Source organism: Lolium perenne, chromosome 1 (assembly GCF_019359855.2).
Source record: "Lolium perenne isolate Kyuss_39 chromosome 1, Kyuss_2.0, whole genome shotgun sequence".
In the NCBI taxonomy this organism is placed as follows: domain Eukaryota; kingdom Viridiplantae; phylum Streptophyta; class Magnoliopsida; order Poales; family Poaceae; genus Lolium; species Lolium perenne.
The window spans coordinates 263354330-263376476 of NC_067244.2; the positions used below are offsets into that span (position 1 = coordinate 263354330).

The 22147-nt window shown below is 43.2% G+C and overlaps 2 protein-coding genes across 2 annotated transcripts; both read right to left on the reverse strand.

The window, feature by feature from the left end:
• Positions 1-13284: 13284 nt before the first annotated feature.
• LOC127327784 (S-type anion channel SLAH2-like) lies at positions 13285-14699 on the reverse strand. Its single transcript, XM_051354581.2, has one exon. It carries the CDS (start codon positions 14592-14594, stop codon positions 13443-13445), a length of 1152 nt encoding a protein of 383 aa, XP_051210541.2. The 5' UTR covers positions 14595-14699; the 3' UTR covers positions 13285-13442.
• Positions 14700-18266: 3567 nt separating this feature from the next.
• LOC127340244 (uncharacterized) lies at positions 18267-21852 on the reverse strand. The gene is made up of 2 exons (XM_051366019.1): positions 20839-21852; positions 18267-18509 (listed from the first exon to the last, which is right to left on the reverse strand). Exons 1-2 carry the CDS (start codon positions 21850-21852, stop codon positions 18267-18269), a joined length of 1257 nt encoding a protein of 418 aa, XP_051221979.1.
• Between the last annotated feature and the right edge of the window lie 295 nt (positions 21853-22147).

Consider the following 22147-nt stretch of genomic DNA (forward strand, 5'->3'; position numbering starts at 1 on the left):
TCTCATACCATGAAGGAGTGCCTTTTTATTTTAGTTTTATTATGATGACACTCCTCCCCACCTTTGCTTTCTCAAGCCATGGCTAACCGAATCCTTCGGGTGCCGTCCATCAATCACATACCATGGAGGAGTGTCTATTTAGGTTAATTAATTTGGGACTGGGAATCCCATTGCTAGCTCTTTTTGCAAAATTATTGGATAAGCGGATGAAGCCACTAGTCCATTGGTGAAAGTTGCCCAACAAGATTGAAAGATGAAACACCACATACTTCCTCATGAGCTATAAAACATTGACACAAATCAGAGGTAATAAATTTTGAATTGTTTAAAGGTAGCACACGAAATATTTACTTGGAATGGCAGGAAATACCATGTAGTAGGTAGTTATGGTGGACACAAATGGCATAGGTTTGGGTTGAGGTTTGGATGCACGAGAAGTATTCCCTCTCAGTACAGGTCTTTGGCTAGCAAGGTTAATTAGCAAGCATAAGAGTCGAGAGAAACAAACAAATATACATGTGATAGAAACAATCATGCATCTTCCTTGTAAGCACAAACAATTTTAACTTCAGAATAATAAGCTATGAGCTAACAAGAAAGGAAGACAATGAAACAACTACATGTATTTCTCTTTTCTATTTAAACCTCAAAGTGTTATTGCTATTGACCAATGCTAAGTTTGCCAAAACCAAATAGATTTACTCAATGCTCCCAAAGTGATACCAATACTAATAACAAGATCAATCATATAATAAGGATTGCAAACTAAAATAAGATGCGCAATATGTAAATGATAATACTTCTCATTAATATTCCATAACGATAACTCACACCAAGGGATACATAGACAACCAACTAAAGGAGAGATACTTCCACACTGCAACCCATCTTATATGATAACTTCCCTACTCATGATATGACACTACTTGATAGTAAAAAGTAAAAGGTAGTGATGATGTGATACCGCGGCACTCCCCCAAGCTTGGAACAAACCAAGGGGATGCCAATACTGATGATGAATTACTCCTTCGGCGGTGGTGGTGATGAATTCTTGACAAGCTTCTCAACAAGCTCCTGAAGCTCATCAATCTTGTACATGAGGTTGCGGATCATCTCCGAATTGTGCTCGACGCGGTTAAGAAGTATATCCGACGGCGAGTCCCAACTCTTGGAGTTATTTCCCCACTCTTCACCCTCAGGCTTCATCCTTCCTGCAGTGTTAGAACGATCTATATCCCAATTGCTAGGCAATGCTGCCTTGGGAGTCCTTTCAATTTGACTATTGTAAATTAGATTGTGGAAGGGATGGTAAGTGCCTGAAGAAGATGTCTTTGGAGCTAGGTAATGACGTGGAACCCTTCCTCCAGTGCGAATTCTTGCGCTCCTCTTTGCACTAAAAGGGTTATCCACCACCTCGATGCTTGCGATGGTAGCACGCGGGTATGCGCGCGAGTCTTCCTCCACTTCTTCTTCATCTTCTTCCTTGACGCTCTCGTCCACCTCTTTCCACTCGGGATCTTGAATATCTTCATCCGAAAGCCCCTTGCCCTTGTTCTTGGAGACCATGGTGCTTCTAGATTGAAAACAGATCCTGGCAGATACAGCTCGAAACAAAACACGTCGAGAAAACGATATACGGACCTCCAGGGGTCCGGGGGATTATATAGCAGGAATTTGTATGTCATAAGGAAAATACCAGGTCGAACCAGAGTCGGAGAGGGGCGACGAGGCGGCCAGCTCATAGGGCGGCGCGGCCTGGCTGGGGCCCGCGCCGGCCTATGTGGGCACGCCCTCGTGCGTCTCCTCCACTCCGTTTCGATCTCGTAATTTTTCATATTTTCCAAAAACAGCAAAAACATTGTTCGGAAAGTAAATCGCGAACTTTATATTACCAGTACTGTTACCTATTCAAAGTCGAGTTCTGGCGGACTGTCAATTTGACCTTTAATGAAAGCCTCCGGTGTTTCCACTCGAATAACATCAACATCTACGTTATAAGAATCACCTGAGATATAATGCTTGAGTCTTTGTCCGTTCACCACTTGTGTGGCACTGCCTTGGAGAGAGCTAATTTTAATTGCTCCTGAACGATACACCTCCTCAACAACATATGGTCCTTCCCATTTCGAGAGTAATTTCCCTGCAAAGAATCTGAGACGAGACCGATACAATAGGACTTTATCCCCAATATTAAATTCTCTTTTGATAATCCTTCTACCATGCTATTTCTTAACTTTCTCTTTAAAGAGTTTAGCATTTTCATAAGCTTCACTTCTCCATTCATCTAGAGAACTCAATTGTAGCAACCTCTTCTTACCGGCTAGTTTAGGATCTTTATTTAGTTCTCTAACAGCCCAATAAGCTTTGTGCTCTAGTTCTAAAGGTAAATGACAAGCTTTTCCATAAACCATTTTATAAGGTGACATTCCCATGGGATTTTTATAAGCAGTTCTATAAGCCCATAGTGCCTCCTTCAATTTGCTAGCCCAATTCTTTCTAGTTTTATTAACAGTCTTTTGCAAGATAGATTTAATTTCTCTATTTGATAGTTCTACTTGCCCACTAGTTTGAGGATGATAAGCGGAAGCAATTCTATGATTAATACCATATTTAGCAAGAGTTTTCCTAAAACCACCATGAATAAAATGAGAACCTCCATCAGTCATAATATATCTAGGAACTCCAAATCTTGGAAAAATAATATCTAAAAGCATTCTTAAAGAAGTCTCACCATCAGCACTTTTTGTAGGTATGGCTTCCACCCATTTAGTAACATAATCAACAGCAACAAGTATATGAGTGTTACCTTATGAAGAGGGAAAAGGTCCCATGAAGGCAAATCCCCAACAATCAAACAGTTCAATAACAAGAGTATAATTCATAGGAATTTCATTGCGTCTGGAGATATTACCAACCCTTTGGCATTCATCACAAGATAAAATAAACTTCCTTGCATCTTTGAAGAGAGTTGGCCAATAAAAACCTGATTGTAGAACCTTTTGCGCGGTTCTTTCTCCAGCGTGATGTCCTCCATAAGCACTACCATGAAATTTACTCAATATCTCTTGCTGTTCATATTCGGGAACACATCTTCGCAGAATACCATCCACTCCTTCTTTATATAAGTGTGGGTCATCCCAGAAATAATGCCTCAAGTCATAAAAGAATTTCCTCCTTTGCTGAGCTGAAAAGGTTGGAGGCAAGTACTTGGAAACAATAAAGTTAGCATAATCAGCATACCAAGGACTGTCTCGCGAGCTCACCTTTATTACAGCCAATTGTTCATTTGGAAAACTATCATTAACAGGAACAGGATCATAAGCAATATTTTCCAATCTAGACAAATTATCAGCAACAGGATTATCAGCACCTTTCCTATCTACAATATGCAAATCAAATTCTTGTAACAGAAGTACCCATCTAATAAGCCTTGGCTTAGTATCTTTCTTTTGCATTAGGTATCTGATTGCAGCATGATCAGTATGAATTGTAACTTTTGAATCAACAATATAAGATCTAAATTTATCACAAGCAAAGACTACGGCTAACAATTCTTTTTCAGTAGTAGCATAATTTCTTTGAGCAGCATCAAGAGTTTTACTAGCATAATGAATAACATTCAATTTTTTATTTACTCGCTGTCCAAGAACAGCGCCTACAGCAAAATCACTAGCATCACACATAATTTCAAATGGTAAGTTCCAATCAGGAGGTTCAGCTATAGGAGCAGTTGTTAAGGCTTTCTTTAGAGTTTCAAAAGCTTCCTTACAATCATCATCAAAAACAAAAGGTACATCTTTTTTAAGAAGATTAGTAAGAGGTTTTGAAATCTTGGAGAAGTCTTTAATAAACCTCCTATAAAACCCAGCATGACCAAGAACACTACGAATACCTTTAACATCCCTAGGATAGGGCATCTTCTCAATTGCTTCAACTTTAGCTCTATCAACTTCAATACCTCTCTCAGAAATTTTATGTCCCAATACAATTCCTTCATTAACCATAAAGTGGCATTTCTCCCAATTAAGAACAAGGTTAGTTTCTTCACATCTCTGCAAAACTTTATCAAGGTTCCGCAAGCAATTATCAAAAGAATTCCCATAGACAGAGAAATCATCCATGAATACCTCTACAATACTCTCGCAAAAGCCATGAAAAATAGCAGACATGCATCTTTGAAAAGTAGCAGGGGCATTACATAAACCAAAAGGCATACGTCTATAAGCATAAGTTCCATAGGGACAAGTGAAAGTGGTTTTCTCTTGATCCTTAGTTTTAACAGCAATTTGTGAAAACCCAGAATAACCATCAAGAAAGCAAAAATGAGTATTTTTAGATAACCTTTCTAACATTTGATCAATAAAAGGCAAAGGGTAATGATCTTTCTTAGTAACTTTATTAACTTTTCGATAATCAATGCACATTCTATACCCTACAACTACTCTTTGAGGTATGAGCTCATCATTATCATGAGGCACAACAGTCATTCCTCCTTTCTTAGGAACACAATGCACAGGACTAACCCATCTACTATCAGCAATAGGATATATAATACCAGCTTCAAGAAGTCTTAATACCTCATTCCTTACCACATCCTTCATCTTAGGAATTAGACGACGCTGAGGTTCAACAACAGGCTTCGCATCATCTTCCATATTAATGGCATGTTGGCAAATAGAGGGAGAAATCCCCTTCAAGTCATCAAGAGTGTAGCCAATAGCACCTCGGTGTTTCTTCAATATTTCCAATAACCTTTCTTCTTCAAACTCTGAAAGCTTAGAACTAATAATAACAGGATATATTTTCTTATCATCAATATGAGCATATTTAAGATTATCATGCAATGGTTTTAAATCAAAGACAGGATCTTCCTTTGGTGGCGGTGTTGTACCCAGATCTTCTACCGGTAAATCATGCTTAAGAATAGGTTGACGAAGGAAAATTTCATCAAGCTCATCTCTTTCTTCCCTAAAAACTTCACTCTCACTATTCTCCAAATGTTGCTGCAAAGGATTATTAGGAGCAAGAGCAATAGATGCGCACTGTTCAACTCTAAAATCATTATTAGGCAAATCAGCTTTATAAGGAGTTTTGGCAAATTTAGAGAAGTTAAACTCATAAGATTCACCAGCAAATTTAGTCAAAATTTTCTCTTTCTTGCAATCTATAATAGCTCCACAAGTATTTAGAAAAGGTCTACCAAAAATGATAGGACAATATTTACTAGCAGCAGAACCAAGTACCAAAAAGTCAGCAGGATATTTAATCTTACCGCATAGAACTTCCACATCTCGAACAATACCAATTGGAGAGATAGTTTCTCTATTAGCCAGCCGAATAACCACATCAATATCTTCAAGTTCACAAGAACCAATTTCGTGCATAATCTCCGTGTAAAACTCATAAGGAATAGCACTAATACTTGCACCAATATCACATAAACCATAATAACAATGATCTCCAATTCTAACAGATAGCATAGGAACACTAGCTTCCTTAGACTTATTAGGATGTGAAACAATATTAGAAGCATCTTCACTGAAAATAATATGACCATCCTCCACATTTTCAGTCACAAGATCTTTAACTATTGCAACAGCAGGTTCAACTTTTATTTGTTCTTCAGGTTCTATAGGTTTCTTTTCACTTTTATGAACCACACTACTAATAACAGAGTACTCCTTCATTTTAGCAGGGAAAGGAGTTTTTTCAATATAAGCTTCAGGAATAACATGATCAACAGTTTCAACTACAACACATTTATTTATAGATGAATCAATTTTATCTTTATATGGTTCATGATACTTATCAAAGTTCTTCTTAGGCAATTCATAATGAGAGGCAAAAGCTTTATAAAGATTTGCAGCAACTTGAGAATCAAGACCATAAGTAGCACTCATATTACGAAATTTATCAGTATCCATAAAAGCTTCAATGCATTTATAATCATAATCTATACATGATTCTCTATCTTTGTCGTTCTCTCATCCTTCAGTATTTTCCTGGATCCGATTAAGAAGGTCCCCATTATCCAGTAATTTGTACCAATGCGCCGCTTTACCAGACAGCGATATAGAGAATAGTTTCTTCCTCACTTCATCCATAGCAATACCTGCACACTTGGATAAACCGCATAATTCATGTAAGAACAGTAAATGATCTCCAGGGTGGACAGTTCCATCCCCTGTATAACGGTTATCCACTACACGTTCAATAATTTTCATAGGTATTTTGTATGGTATCTCTTCCTCACCTGGCGCCTCATCCACTACCTTTGCAGTAGTAGCAGATTTTCCAAATAAGAACTCAAGAGAAGATCTCTCCATAATGAATTATGGCAGCAGGGCAGAAATAAAATCAGCACAAACAGTAGAAGTTTCCTTACCAATTCCACTTACCAATAGCGCTTCACTCCCCGGCAACGGCGCCAGAAAATAGTCTTGATGACCCACAAGTATAGGGGGTGTATCGTAGTATCTTCGATAAGTAAGAATGTCGATCCCAACGAGGAGCAGAAGGTGTTGACAAGCAGTTTCGATGAAGGATTCACTGTAAATGCTCACAGACAAGTATTCAGGGGGTTTTGATGTAGCAGAAAAATAAAGTACGAGTAAGTAAAGTGCGAGAGTAATAATTGCAACGAGTGGCCCAATCCTTTTTAGCACAAAGGACAAGCCGGTTTGTTTACTTATAATGACCAAACGTTCTTGAGGACACACGGGATTTTAGTCTAGTGCTTTCGCTACATACGGCTAATTAATCTTCATTGTTTTGATAAGTGTTGTGTGGGTGAACCTATGCTAATGTACCGCCCTTCCTAGGACTAATACATACTTGTGATTATACCCCTTGCAAGCATCCGCAACTACAAGAAAGTAATTAAGATAAATCTAACCACAGCCTTAAACTCTGAGATCCTGCTATCCCTCCTGCATCGATATACCAACGGGGGTTCAGGTTTCTGTCACTCCGGCAACCCCGGAATTGGCAAACGAGTACAAGATGCATTCCCCTAGGCCCATAAAGGTGAAGTGTCGTGTAGTCGACGTTCACACGACACCACTAGAAGAATAACACCACAACTTAAATATCATAACATTGAATATTACTCAACCATACTTCACTACTAACATTTAGACTTCACCCATGTCCTCAAGAACTAAACGAACTACTCACAAGACATCATATGGAACATGATCAAAGGTGATATGATGATGAATAACAATCTGAACATAAACCTTGGTTCAACGGTTTCACTCAATAGCATCAATAACAAGTAGAAATCAACACCGGGAGAGTTTCCCCTATCAAACAATCAAGATCAAACCCAAATTGTTACAGCGGTGACGATGTGCAGCGGTGGAGACGGCGGTGATGATGATGGAGATGATGATGATGGTGATGGAAATGATGTCCAGCTCGATGACGGTGACGATGGCGTCGATTTCCCCCTCCGGGAGGGAATTTCCCCGGCAGATCTCAGCCTGCCGGAGAGCTCTTTTCTCTCTGGTGTTCTCCGCCCCGCAGAGGTGGCTGTGACTCCTCGCGACTTATTCCCTGGAGCTTAGGTTTTCGGGACGAAGAAATACGCGAAGGAGAGGAGGCCAGAGGGGGCTGTGGGCCCCTCCCCACAAGGCGGTGCGGCCAGGGCAGGGCCTGCGCCGGCCTATGAGGGGGGCCCATGGTGGCCCTCCTCGGCTCCTCCTTCTGGCTCTCGTCATCTTCTGGAAAAATAGGATTTTTCATATAACTTTCGTCAATTGTTGATCTTCTGAAATATTGCATTCTGACGGCGCTTTTTCCAGCAGAATCCTGACTCCGGTGCGCGGTCCTCCAATAGTCATGAAACATGCAAAATAGATGAAATAACATAAGTATCATCTCTAAATATGAAATATATCAATGAATAACAGCAAATTATGATATAAAATAGTGATGCAATTTGGACGTATCAGCTTGTCACTTTTTTATTTGTGAATTTATTTGTGTACAAGATTCCTATGCATAGGAAGTGGGTTAGAATTAAATTTGTTTTGAATTTTCTTCTTGATGCTCCTTTTGCTTCATTTTCTATTTTCATGAGAGCATCATTGAAACTATCAAGCCTAGCTAAACAACGTTAAAGAAAAACGCTTATGGGAGACAACCATGTTTATTTCTGTATTTTTTCTCTGTTGTTGACTCATGGAAGTTGTTTCCTCCGTAAAAACCTCTCCTTATCATTTTTACTAATATCAAGAAAGTAAGATTTGGGAAGTTGCTGTCCAGAAATAGATTATGTGTTGTTACCGTAAATATTCGTACTCTCATCAAGTACGTAACTTTGAGATGATTTTTTTTGAACATATGACCCGTGTTATTATCTAACTTTTGTTAGGTTTGCACTTTTCGATTTAAGCAACAGAGGATTTTCGAAAAAAATCGATCTTTACATGTTGTTCTATTTTAACAGATTTCTATCACCATTTACATTTGCCTCTTGATCTTTTTCTTATTTTTTGAGTTCTTTTGAGAGAAAGGGATTTTCAAAGAAATTACTACAATAGCTAAATGTTTTAATGGATGTTTGATTTATGTTAGAACTGAACCAAGTGGATTTATTATTTTAATTGCACTAATGTTGCTAGTAAAGATTTGTGTGAAGTTTTGTATGAAGGAAGTTTTCAAATGTAGGGAAAGAAGAATGATGTGATGAAAAGAAGAATAGACAAAAGCTCAAGCTTGAGGATGCCCCTGCCACCCCAAAAATATTCAAGAGGTACAAGCGTCAAAGCTTGGGGATGCCCAAGGCATCCCCTTCTTCATCAACAAAAATATCAGGTCATCTTTCAAGACATTATATTTTTATTGCTTCATATGCTATGTGTTGTTCCGGGAGCGTATTTATTTGTGTTTTTAGTTTTATTTTGTTTTATTTGCTGTATCATATGGTTGGACCCCAACATATTTGTTTTGGAGAGGGACACACTCCATTTTAATTACATAGAACACTCTAGTTTCCGCTGTTATTATTCTGCGAGTGTTCTAGTTTCCTAGTACTGCGTTTAGCTCTTGTTTTTTCATTTGAATTTTGTTCAGAACTCGTTAGTATTCTTTATTTATGTATGATTAGCTCTCTGGTCCATTTTTTCATCTCTCAGAGTTATTTCAAATAAATTGATTAGTGTTGGAGACGAGTAAAATGTTTCATGCTTATAGTGATGCAAAAAGGAAGCTTGTTTAGACTGTGACATAGACTTTGACATGTCATGTTGGATGTTATTTTTATTATATGCTTAGTAATTATTGTTGTAGCATGAATTGTCTCAAATATATGAGAGTGCTTAATGCGCCATTGAAAAAATCATGTGTTGTTTCCATCATACAAAAGTGTAGTATTGTGGTATTCTCCTTTAATGTTGTTATTGGGTCGACTTGGCACATGCTTACACCATGTTATGACTACAAAATAGTCACCTTAAGCCTCTATGATCATTTAGTTTTTGACTTGTAATATCACTTTATGCTTTGATTAATAATATTTTGTCGCTATGCATGATTATGGCCATTATTGCTCTCTTAGTTGGTCGCTCTCGGTCTTTTGCTAGCCTTCGCCTGTACTGAGTATGAGCTCGTGCATCCAACCCCCAACAACCAAAGTTTGCCAATTGTGTCCACCATATCTACCTATATGTGGTATTTTACCGCCACTCCAAAGTAAATTGCTTGTGTGCTACCTTTAAACCTTCAAAATTATTACATGTTTTGTGTTTTGTTTTAGCTCATGAGGAAGTGTTGAATGCTTTATCATCTCTTTCATGTTTATTATGGATTCACACCTTGACTAGCATGCATAATGTGCTAGTCCTTAATATTGCAAAAAGAGCATTCGCGGGTGCCCAACCCACTTAAATTAAACACTAATCAAAATCTCCTAACACTATGTACTTGAGAAATTATGAACTTAGCTTGTTCAAACAAAGGAGTAGAGGAACTTTATTGTTCTCTCTATGGGAGCCGCTCTTGAGACCATTAAACATGAAGGAGATGATATATAATTTGATACCGGTCGTTGACATAGACATACATACCTCTCAAAATACATTTTCAACACCTCTGTTTTATACAAAATAAAAAAGCTCTAGCACATGAGTGATCCCTGCTTCCCTCGGCGCATGTCCTTTATTTTACTTTTATGCACCACTAAGAGAGCATAGTTGTCATTCTTAGTATAATGTGCATAGTTCCAAAATCTATTATTGATTGATTCATGATTATGATTATTGCTTGTTCTCAAATTATTTGTATCTAGTTACCCTCTAAACTTTAAAGGTGTCCTAGCATTTATGTTTTGCTACTTCATAAAGGACAAGATGAATATCACTTTTCTATATTTTCACTATTCACATAAACAAACAATTGCTTTCAATGTATTATTATTCATGATCTTTTGTTTGAGTTACTTCTCTTCCTATAACATAGTTGCTAAGTTCTATTGAATTATATCTATCATGCCTATGTTTATAGTACTTTGATCGTAGCTTACAATGCTTTACAATAGCTTGATCAAGATTGTGTGTGCTTCATGTCACCTCAAAAATTATTTTTGTTATCACTTACCTACTCGAGGACAAATAGTAGTTAAGCTTGGGGATGCTGATACGTTGCAAACGTATCTATAATTTTTGGTGCTCCATGCTTGTTTTACACCAATTTCTATATGTTTCGTTCACACTTCGTGGCACTTTTATGCATTTTCCGGCACTAATCTATTGACAAGATACCACAATGCCAGTTCCCAGTTTTTTGTTGTTTTTGGTTTCAGAAAAGTTGTGTAGGAAAGATTCTCAGAATTGGACGAAACAAAAGCCGAAGAGCCTATTTTACCGAAAGGAAGACGGAGTCTAGAGGAGAGACGGAGGGGGGGCAGGAGCCGGCCAGGTCATGCCTTGGCGTGGCCCAGCCCCTGGCCGTGCCAAGGGATGTTGTGGGGCCACCCGACACCCCACCGTACTATCTCCTCCGCCTATATAAAGCATTCGACGCGAAAACCCTGAATACGAGAGTCTCCGCCCACGAAAAGTTCCATCGCCGCCGCCATCGTCCAGACCAGTTTCGGGGGTCAGAAGTTCCTGTTCCGGCACCCTGTCGGGATAGCGATTGACCCCCGGAGCCATCTCCATTGACTCCACCGCCTCCATTTCGACTCCACGATGGTTCGTGAGTAGTTCCCCTAGACTACGGGTTCTCGGCTGTAGCTAGTTGGTACTCTCTCTCCCATGTACTTCAATACAATGATCTCATGAGTTGCCTTACATGATTGAGATCCATATGATGTAATCGGTGTTGTGTTTGTTGGGATCCGATAAATTGTGGAATTGTGATCAGATTGTTCATCATATTATCATACTACTGTTATTTAAGATCTTGCATGCTCTCTGGTACTTGTGATTACGTTGATCAAGTAGTTGCTTGTATCTCCAAGAGGGAGTATTTATGCTCGATAGTGGGTCCATGCCTCTAGTTTTCTGGAAGAGTGATAATAACTTCTAAGATTGTAGATATGGTTATGCTACTAGGGAGAAAACAACAATGTTTTATCCAAGGGTAATTCTATTGTTTAATTTACACACATTGCTTAATGTGATAATCTGTTGCTTGCAACTTAATACTAAAAGAGGTGCGGATGCTAATCGGAAGGTGGATTATTAGTCATAGACGCAGTTGGATTACGGTGTATGTATTATATTGTAATGCCCAATTAAATACTACAGTAAACTTTCTCTTATCATAGCATGCATTGTCATGTCCTCAGAATTATCAATTTCCCAACTGTAATTTATTCACCCAACACATGTTATTTGGAGAGTTACCACTAGTGTAGATAGCTGGGAGCGCCGGTCCTTCTGTCATCATCATTGCTCTACAGTCAACTCCGCACTGGAATACTTTCCGGTGCCATCTCCTCTGTGTTATTGCTACTGCTGTTGTGTTACTATTGTCATTGCTATCATATTACTGCTGCTTTCACATCACCCCTATTACTAGTGCTTATCCAGGTGCAGCTGAATTGACAACTCCGATGTTAAGGCTTATAAGTTTTCTTTACCTCCCCTTGTGTTGAATCACTAAATTTGGGTTTTACATCCCCCGAAGACTGTTGCGATCCCCTATACTTGTGGGTTATCAGTGAGCACCTTTTTCCTTGCTTCAGAAGCCATCACCACCATCGAAATGATTGTCCATCTTCATGGGAGAGATCCGCATAGCCCTTGCCAGTCTTGTTGTCCACACCACTATGGAAGATCTGCCATGCATACCATATGCCGACTAGGCATGACTCAGCATAGCACATGTCAGCCAGGCATGACTTGACATCACATCCTCCAGCCTCAAGTTCATCCATCTAGATGCTGCTTCCAAAGACAATGCCCTCACGAGGGAGAACGATGCCAATAGCGTTGCCATTGTTCGATTCGTGATACCCACATCTAGGGTTCCCCCGGAAGAAGCTCCAGTGAAGTTGAAGCAGACCACAAAGACGATACCCTCAACAGGGAAATGGTGTGTGCACACCACCATCTCCCGCCATGACCGGTGTCGAAGAACTGTTCGCGTCAGCGGCTGCTCCACCCCAGCTCTCTGTCGGGGCTAGAATAGGGATCGAGAGACCCGCACTCCCATCCGGCCGACTACCTCCGGTAGAGGAGGAGACCACCACTTACTACTGCCTTGCCGATCGACCAAGCCACCAGTGCCATCGCCCATCACCGGAGCAAACCCTAGCACCGCCATGACGAAGAAGAGTGCCACTAGGGAGAGAGGGGCGGTAGGAACTCGCCGGCCATCTCAAATCTCAGTTGCACCGCCAAGGGATCCAGATCCGCAACAACCAGGGTTGCCCCAACCACCAGCTATATACGTCACTAGACGCCACCCGATCTCCGCCAAACTCCGCCATGGCTGTCGCCGCAGCTACGCGTGTCATGCCGCAGACCACCAGCCCTGGGCCGCCGCCCTGGATCCTTCCCTAGATCCTACATCACGCTCATGTGCTAGTGTTGTCACCCTCCAGAGAAGCTTCCTCCGCATACACGACGCGGAAGGGAGGGCCCGCCGCCACCAACAGCCTTGAGCTTTGCCAGACGCGCACGGCGGCGACGAGGAGAGGTCGAGGGGGTGGTGGCTAGGGCTCCGCCCGTGTCGCCCGTGCGGTGGGCGACGCTGACATAGTATCTGGAGTTACATAGACATGACAATAGAGTCTCATAATTGTGGCTGGCATTTCATTTGCACTTTTGAATATAATTCAACTATGGAGTATAGCCATTGAATTTATTAATACCTCAACAGTTAATTTCTGCAATACAAATTGCTCGAGGATATCGCTACCAAATTCGCAGCGATGAAAAAGGAAGAATAACAGACAAAAGAATTACTTTCTACAAGTTTATATAGTACTACTAATTTTCGCGCACGTAATGTGTTGCGCGCCGACCATCTAACGGTCTGATGATCCGCCTTCCCTGTGACTCGTCGGAACTGCTGCTCGTCCTGGTGATGGATCCAGAATCGTCGGAGTAGGCCCCGATTTTGGAACTGGAATTGAAATTTGGGATGGAGAGGACGAGCTCCTTGACGTCTGTTCTGGACGACCGGAGGTGCGCAAGGATCTTGCTGAACTTGGGCTTCCGCCGCGTGATGGCGATGGACACGTCGTTGGGGAAAAGGTCCCCTATCACGAAGGCGTGGTACACGGTGGTGGCAAGCACGCCGGTGACCGTGACAGCGGCGAGCACCGACAGCCCCACCGCCAGCGTCCGCGTTACCATGTTGTCCACCTCCGACGCGTACAGCACCGTGGCCAGCGCAACGCTGGTCATCGGGAACGTGTATGCCCACCAGGCCAGAGAGAACCTGAAGCCCCGGAATAGGTTGACGCGAACCACCAGCGACGCGTAGAGGAACATGGAGACGAAGTAGGCGAGCTTGGCGCCGCTGTTGAACTCGCCGGAGATCCTGGCCCAGGCCATGGACGCGACGCTGGGCGCGGCCACGAAGAGGAAGAACACCGGGTGCAGCTCCTTGGGCAGCTGCACATTGGTGGGGAGCCGCTGGTACAGGGTGACGAAGAGCACGGTGTAGTGCGCTAGCCCGACAGCGAAGAAGAAGATGGGAAGCTCCCGGAGGCCCATCCTGGCGCCGAGCAGCGCACCGACGAAGTTGCCGACGACGGCGAGGTGGTTGGACGGGTTGGCCACTCTTGACAGGCGCCGCTCGCCGGAGGACATCCATTGGCCATAGATCTTGAGGTCGAGGCAGAGGATGGGAACCATGAGGAAGTACCACACGACGTGATGTATTTCGCCCACGGGCCGGGGCACGCCCTTGACGAGGAAGAGGCAGGCGATCCATGGCGCGAAGAAGAAGTTGACGCGCACTGGGTGGTAGAACTCGCGGCGGACGGCCTCGAAGTAGAAGACGACCTTGAGGAGGTAGGTGACGAAGACGAGCAGGGTCAGCGCGACGGAGACCCCCCAGAAGACGTGGTTGGCGATGGGGTGGACACGGAGGAACGCCGTGGAGGGCTCCGTCTCGAGGGTCTTCCACAGCATCGCCTGGCTGCTCACGCCCAGGCATATCCCGAAGGCGCTGATCGGGAACCGGAGCAGGAACGGCCACAGCTCGTCTTTGGGCAGCACCACCACCTCCGTCGACTGCAGGTGCACGGACGGTGTTAGAGACGAGGAGACGACGAACGACGGTGCATGGTGTTGGCAGGAAAAGGTAATAATAATGTATGTAATGGTTATGTGGTACGTGCGCGAAGGGTCTCGAGCTCGGGGCCTTCGAGGGCGGCGAAGTAGCGGTCGGCAGAGGGGACGTCGTTGTCCTCATCGGTGTCCTCCTCGGAAATATTAGACGCAGCGCGGTGGCCGTGCTCGACGTCTGCCGCGTCCAGCGGTGCGACCCCGCGGAGTGCGGAGAGCTGGCGCTCGAGGCGGCCGGAGAATGTCTTGAAGTGGTCGAACCGCCGGTCCCGCTCTCGCGTGCTGTCACTCCGTGCCACCACCGGCGCCTCGCCGCCCGCGCCTCTGTCAACCTCGGGCGGGTGCGGGTCCGCGGGATGGTCGATATCCACCTTCGTCTCGGTCGGCGGCACCACGCTCAGGCCGTGGACGGACGGTGACGGCGCCGTGCCGACCTGCGCCTGATTGAGCCCCGACGGCGAGCCCGGCATGCTCAACGAGACAGAGTATGTTGTCTCCCCCAGCGTGTCCAGATGTCCTCCCAACGACGGGACACGAGCCAGAAGTTCCTCCGGCGATGGAGCACATCCCGGGACGCCGTCCTCCGCCCCGGCCTCTCCCTGGACGCCGATCATGCTCTCCCTGGACGCCATGGTAACTCCCAACACAACAGAAGCTAGCTAGCAAACACCTGAAAGTTGCACCGGAGTCCTCCACGCTTAGTTTGTAGGAGGAATGAATTCTTCTATTTGGGTGCGCCGCTCGGAAACTGCAGGCTTAACCTCAACTCCACGGAATGCGATCATACATATAGAGGTGCTCGCGGACAGAGATGATGACCGATGAGATCGAGAGTTGGAGCCGGCAGAAGTGGATACTTGGATTGCTTTTTAATGATTTGATTAGATGCTCTTTGACCTGAATAGTTTTTTTTTTAATCTGTTGCATGAAGATAGTTTCATCAAAATACGAGGAAGTACAGTTTGTTGTACAAAGGAGTGTTACGAAGTTGAAATGAACAACAAAGGCCGCCAGGCCGCCAAGCTAGACTGCAGCTAGTCGTCCCCTCGGTCTGCCCATCGCTTTGCTAGGCTCCAAGTCGAGATTTCATACTTGAATCCTTGATTCAATTGATGCTGGAAATTTCAGATGCTTGCTGCCTTCCAATACTCCTATATTATTTATTTCCAGCCACAGTCTTCGACGGGCAAGCAACGCTGATAGTTGCGAATTGTAACTCTCTGACTGAAACACGAGGTTTGGCTTTCTAACTGAAACAAAAAAAAAAATGCAATCCCTTATGTGAGTTGGCATCCCGGTACTATCTTGGATTCAAATTGTTGGCGTTTATGCTTCGCACTTTGTAAAATAGCCCTGCCACCTCAGTCAAAGCTCATTCTTATGTCCGTCTTATTTTTATACAACGCCCCCTGCATTTTATTATGTATTCAATATTTCTTTACTTTGTCCAACCCCTTACACTAGTTCCACGTCTGACGAGTTCCGCACTCTTTGCCGAGTGTAAATCTTTGCGGAACTCTTTGCAAACATTAACTTTACCGAGTTGGTCCGAGAGAACACTTGCCAAAGAAAATGAACAGCAAAAAGAGATGAAAGCACGCGACAAAACAATAAAACATACTAGCAAATATTGGAAAATACACACGGCAAAGCCTGGACCACGGCAAACAACAGAGAAAACACATAGTAGAACTTTACACATGGCAAAGGTCCTAGGACATGTGTATGTGCTTGATGTGTTTGACGGAACCGTTATGACGGTAGCCTTTGCCGAATGTCTACTAACGATAGAAAGGTTGTGAGCCACCTCGACGATTTTCTTTACCACGTGCGTGGAATTTCCCTCCGTTTCTTCTCGCGCCGGAGGAATTTTCCAGCCAAATGTTTTCAGCGTGTATAGGTAGTACACTTGGCAAAAACGACCTTTGCCATGTGTAGCACCTATACACATGACAAACCACCCTTCCCGTCGAATTTTCCCGATGCTTCCTTCCCGCCTTTGATTCCCTCTTTTTATTTTCCTCCATCTTCCAGCTCTTGTGACCCCTACTGAGCATCCTTGGATGTCTCGTTAGAGAACAATTCCCTGGGATTGTCTACATGTATGATGGTTCCAGGGGTGTAGCGGGCCTATTTTGGGTAAGTTTCTTTGACCTCTCATTCAGTAACTCTGATGTTGAGTTTCAACTCGTGTTTCATCTCATTGTCCATTTTTGTGTTTCATCTCATTGTCCATTTTTGCCTACAAGTTGCCCTAATGGATTTGTCCCTTTTTACCCATATGCATGCTTGTAGATGTGCTTTTCGCGAGACCGGGAAGCCGGTGAAGCTCCCTAGTGGTGACGTGTGAGGTTGCTGATGAGTGCATTTTATAGTGTTTTGAGCCTAATTTTTATTATAATATTTCTCGTTGCATACTCTATCTAGCAATTGTTATGTCCTTTGTACACGATTGCTTGATTCCTTTCATTTTCATGAGAGCTTTGCACAACTACTAGTTTTATTAGATTTAATTACCTTTTCTTGTCTTTGATGTGTGTGTAGGAGTTCTCAACATTTATGAAGAAAACCAGTGAAAGGAGCCAAGAGGAGGAAATATAGAAGAGTTACAGGCACAATTTTAACCATATGAAGGATGGAAGAAGGGATATTTTTTCAAGATAATAAATATCCAACACAATGATTTTGTAGCCTTCGTCCATATGAATGCAACGAGCCAAAGCACGGCCTAATCGAAGTTTGCATGAGGAAATGACGTCCAAATTACTGCGTACATCAGAGCTTAACGATGAGAGTTATTGTCCTCATGACCGTAACAGATGACGGTACGACGACCTTCCGTTTGATGTACGACTATGGTGAGGGCAGCTTCTGTTGCCACAATACCAAGCGCTACTCCAGCCTTGCACCAACACTGATTACCTCCATGCATGGCCGGTAGGAAAATACTATGTAGTCCATGTTTGCATAATATCATAAAGACCATTAACACACTTAGTACAAACAAAACTAAATTGCAATCTTTGAGCTGATGGTAGTGCTAGGGTTTATCCATTTCTAAGGGAACTACCTCACTTGGTTTGGAACGTTTTATATGTGACCAAGTGCTAGGGTTTAATGCACACTATAAACCCCAAAATTCATGGTTGTTATAAATATTGAAAAAAATCGAAATTCTCCTGGAAACAAAATATGATCAAGTATTGTACTCATATAAAAATGTTAGGGCTCAAAATGACTTTCATGGTATCTAGGCAAAAAAGACAAGTTTATGACAAATATAGCGTGAATAGTACACGGACATGGGATTTGTTCGATTTTGTCTTTTTACCCCGGATACAATGATAGTAATTTCCTCGCGAAATATTTTTATACAAGTACGATACTTGATCATCTTTGGTTCCTAAAAAGATTTAAAAAAATTTAACCATTTTTGAATTACCATGAATTGTTTTAGATATACTGGGTGCCTAGCACCTATGAGCATTGATGTATTTTCCCTAGTAGTAGCTTCTTTTATGATTGTTGCACCTGACTACAATTCAAGTACAGTGTATCACATTGCTCAAGTAACCGTATTCTCTTTAAGCACGCAGCACACTCCCTGATGAGCCCGATGTAGTGTTTCACGTTGGCGTCTTTACTTATTCTGTTGGCTTTTATCTCTAACGAAGTCAGGTTGTGGTGCTTCACATTTGGCATTTTCTCTTCCTTGCCGGACTTGTAGAGACCTCCATTACTAAACCAGCATGGAAGCATCTACACAGGAGTACAGGACACAAAAAGATAGGTATGGTTATTTAATGTATGATGAATATCAAAATGAGAAAAATGAAGAAAGCTTATACTAGTAAGTGCTAGATAAAGAATAACCAGAGGTAACAAATACCTATAGGCTATAGATACCTATAGATAAAGAGTATGTTTTTTGTGCACAACATATGTGAAACTTTACAGACTAACCTAACTTCTGTATAACAATGTGTAGAGATTTTTTTTCCAAAACTTCTGTACACTAAAAACATAGAAAATAACTGAGGGTGTAGGCACATCCCAAGTTTAGACCAAAAAAAAAAAACAATTTCCAAGATTACGGGAGTGTGTCATGTGTGTGTATCCGAAGATGTAGATCAGTAGATGATACTCCCATAATCTCAGTCCACTCATTAGCTACTCGATTTGCCTCGCGATTAATGCAAGTGGGTTGCAATGAGATTTTTCTATTGGGCTGCAACTCAGATTTTGCTAGTCACATCTAAGTTGTAGCCGAGAAATAATATCCAAACCATTAAGTTGGCTTTGCGATTCGTGTTGGCCTATAAGTTACACGCGACTTGCAACTAAGATTTGAATGACGTCACCTACGACTGAGATTTAGCTAAATCTAAGGAAAACGCTTCTATTCGGTCGACCGGCGATCGGTCGTACCGTTCTCGCACGCGCTTTTTCCCCTTCCCTGCCTGGTTGCTAGCTTTCCGGCGATGGAGTGAGTGATAGAGCCTGCAGCCTTTGGCGGTTTTCGAGTAGGCATGCAGCAGCATGGAACAGCAGCGAGACAACAGTGCATCTGCATCGAGCAGCAGCGAGACAAGACCACTGCACGCAAGAAAATAAGGCAGCGATGATTGCTATACATGCAAGTATCACCTACAACGTGATTATTTGCTATGTGCACACACCAACTTCTAAGTTAGTATATTTTTTAGGTATTTTATTCTGATACTAGCTAGCTATCGACAATTTTTTTTTATTACGGTGCTACAAATGTTAAGGATTAATTCGATTTTTAGTGTTAATATTTAATTAGTTTTTCGATGTTATATAAGTATATTATTTTTCACGAACGGGTGCATAGACTATCTTGCACTGCAAACACACGAGCGACCAAGAGTAATGGGCCCAAGGTCGCCGGATCTAGTGTCGCCAGCCCTCCGGTGAGCCAAATTCGTGGTCTTCATGTAGAACCGGTGAGTACATGGTTGCGATGGACGACATTTTTTCACGATTTCTTTAAAACAACTTATAATCTATTTGCAAAATGACATCGGAAGGGAATTTTCGCTAATGTTGGATTAGCTAATTGAGTTTGTTAAGATAGTTATGGAATATTGTTGTAAATCACTATCTGATTTGTTGTGAATTATTTTAGCACGAGAAATTGTTAATGTAGTTGACTATTGTTGTAAACACCCAATTATTTATGTTGTTTTTTTGCTGTTAATTATTGTTGTAAATATGTTGGTGGTTTGTTGTAAAGATATATTTGGCATGCGATTTTTTTAGTGTTGGGATTATTATTATTTGCGAATATCGTTGCATGTTACAGTTGTAAACACCAAAAAAATGTTGGTTTTGTTTTTAACTATTATTGTAAATATATTGGTGATTTGTTGTAAAGATATTCTTGGCATGGGACTTTTGGAGTGTTGTGAATTTACTTTTTTTTGTAGAGAATGTTGTTGACTACTATTCAAAACATTGATTTTCTTTGTTAGTTTTGTTGTTAATAATTGTTGTAAATATATTGGTGATTTGTTGTAAAGAATTTTTGGCTTGGGATTTTCTTTATATTGGAATATTATATTGTTAAAGTCGTTGTCGAGTATTGTTGTAAACACCCATTTGTTTTGTTGGTTTTGTTCTTAATTATTTTTAAAATATACTAGTGATTTGTTGTAAAGATATTTTTGGCGCACTAATTATTTATATTGAAACTGGTTCTTTTTGTTAAAATTATTGTTGAGTATTGTTGTAAACATTCAACAGATGGTAGGCTAAAGCAAGCTACGTCTACGGTCTACCCACGCAGAGCAGCAACGGAAAAGACGTGCATGCAGGATAGCTGAGGAGAAGGACGTGTGCCTGACACAGCCTGGCAGCAGAAAAAGGAGCCAGACCACGTGAGGTGAGAGGGAATGATTGCGGAACACATGATTTTAATCGAACGGTCGAAGCAACAACCGATTTTTTTGACCCGCATCGGCCGACTGACGGCTAGCATGCGCCTAAATCTAAATTGACCAAGATCTAGACATGCCCTTATTTTCAAGTAAACGAGAGATAAGATATGCTTGTATACTGTACACACCTGAATGGAAAGGTTGTTGAGTAAGGGTGCAGCCTGCAGGAGATGGAGAATCCAGTGCATGTCGAGGGCCACAAAGTTGCAAAGACGAACATCCCTGAGACCACTCAGGGCGGGAGAGAGCAGCGCTGGGTTCTCAATGTAGCGATGCAGATGCATCGCCGAGATGTCTACGGCCCGAAGGCGAGGAACGGACCCGAACCGTATGGTCCCGATCGACGTCGCAGCGTCGCAGAGAAGGCGCTCGAGTTTCGGGACCCTGGACAGCTCGACGCTGTGGACGGAGCAACAATGGAGTTCCAAGGAAAGCAGCCCAGAGCTCGGAGCGTCGATCTCTAGGAGAGATGGCGTGCAGTGGCTCAGGGAGAGGAGCTCGAGCCGGTGGCAGGCGTTGAGGAGGCCAGACAGCTCGTTGGAGCCGGAGGGGAAGGAGAGGTCGTGCAGGGCGAGGCTGGTGAGCCGGGCGAAGGCGGCGGGGCAGGCGGCGACGAACGACGCGAGGAGGTGCGAGCAGCCGACGTGCTCGTGGATATCATCGGGGATGGTGATGCTGGGGCTGGTGAGGCCAACGTATGTCGTCCGTATGTCGAGCTGGACGCGGTCGGCCTTGGCGGCGGCGACGGCGTCGCCGATGGCGCGCAGGTGCGGGCCCTCTGCCAGGTAGAAGGAGAGTCGCAGGCTCGTGATGTTCCGGTGGTGCGGCGGCGGCGGGAGGAACCACGCCGTGGCGTCGGCGTAGGCGGCCATGACGTGGCCCACCGAGAAATACCGGTGGCGGTGCGGGAGCAGGGTGGCGACGTCGATATCGAGGTCGATGAGCAGGCGCGGTAGGTGCCTCCATCGCCTCGCGGCGGCGCCGGCCCTGACCGCGGTGAGCAGATCCACGCGCTCGAGGATGAGGAGGAGGACGTCGTCAGGGAGCGCGCTGAACCGATCGTCGTCGTCATCGTCGAGTGTTGCTCGTTTGCCGTTATCGTTGTTGGCGTGCACAGAGGACGGGGGCGCCTCCGTCTCCATGTGCCCACCGCCGGCCGGATCGCGATCGAGATTGCCCCGGGCGTCGCCGCAGATAGTGTGTGTGCGTGGCGGCGGCATATGCGTTTTTCGTAGGGCAAACCATATTCCCCTCCTACTGTGGGCTGTATCTGGCTCGCCCCACACAGGTTGCCGGCCCATTTCAAGCGACGCTACGCTGTTTTCCCGGTTTACTCTCGTTTTTCGCTGTGTTCTTCTCTGGTTTCAAATTTCAACTTTTTTCAAGTTCTAAACTTTTTCCAAGTTTTAAATTTTTTAAGATTAGATTTTTTTTTGA

Coding starts and splice junctions, on each gene's coding strand:
- LOC127340244 (XM_051366019.1), bottom strand. CDS start 21,852: ATGGAGACGGAGGCGCCCCCGTCCTCTGTGCACGCCAACAACGATAAC. Junction 18,510..20,838: donor TCAACAACCTTTCCATTCAG/GTGTGTACAGTA, acceptor ACTCCTGTGTAG/ATGCTTCCATGCTGGTTTAG.
- LOC127327784 (XM_051354581.2), bottom strand. CDS start 14,594: ATGCTGTGGAAGACCCTCGAGACGGAGCCCTCCACGGCGTTCCTCCGT.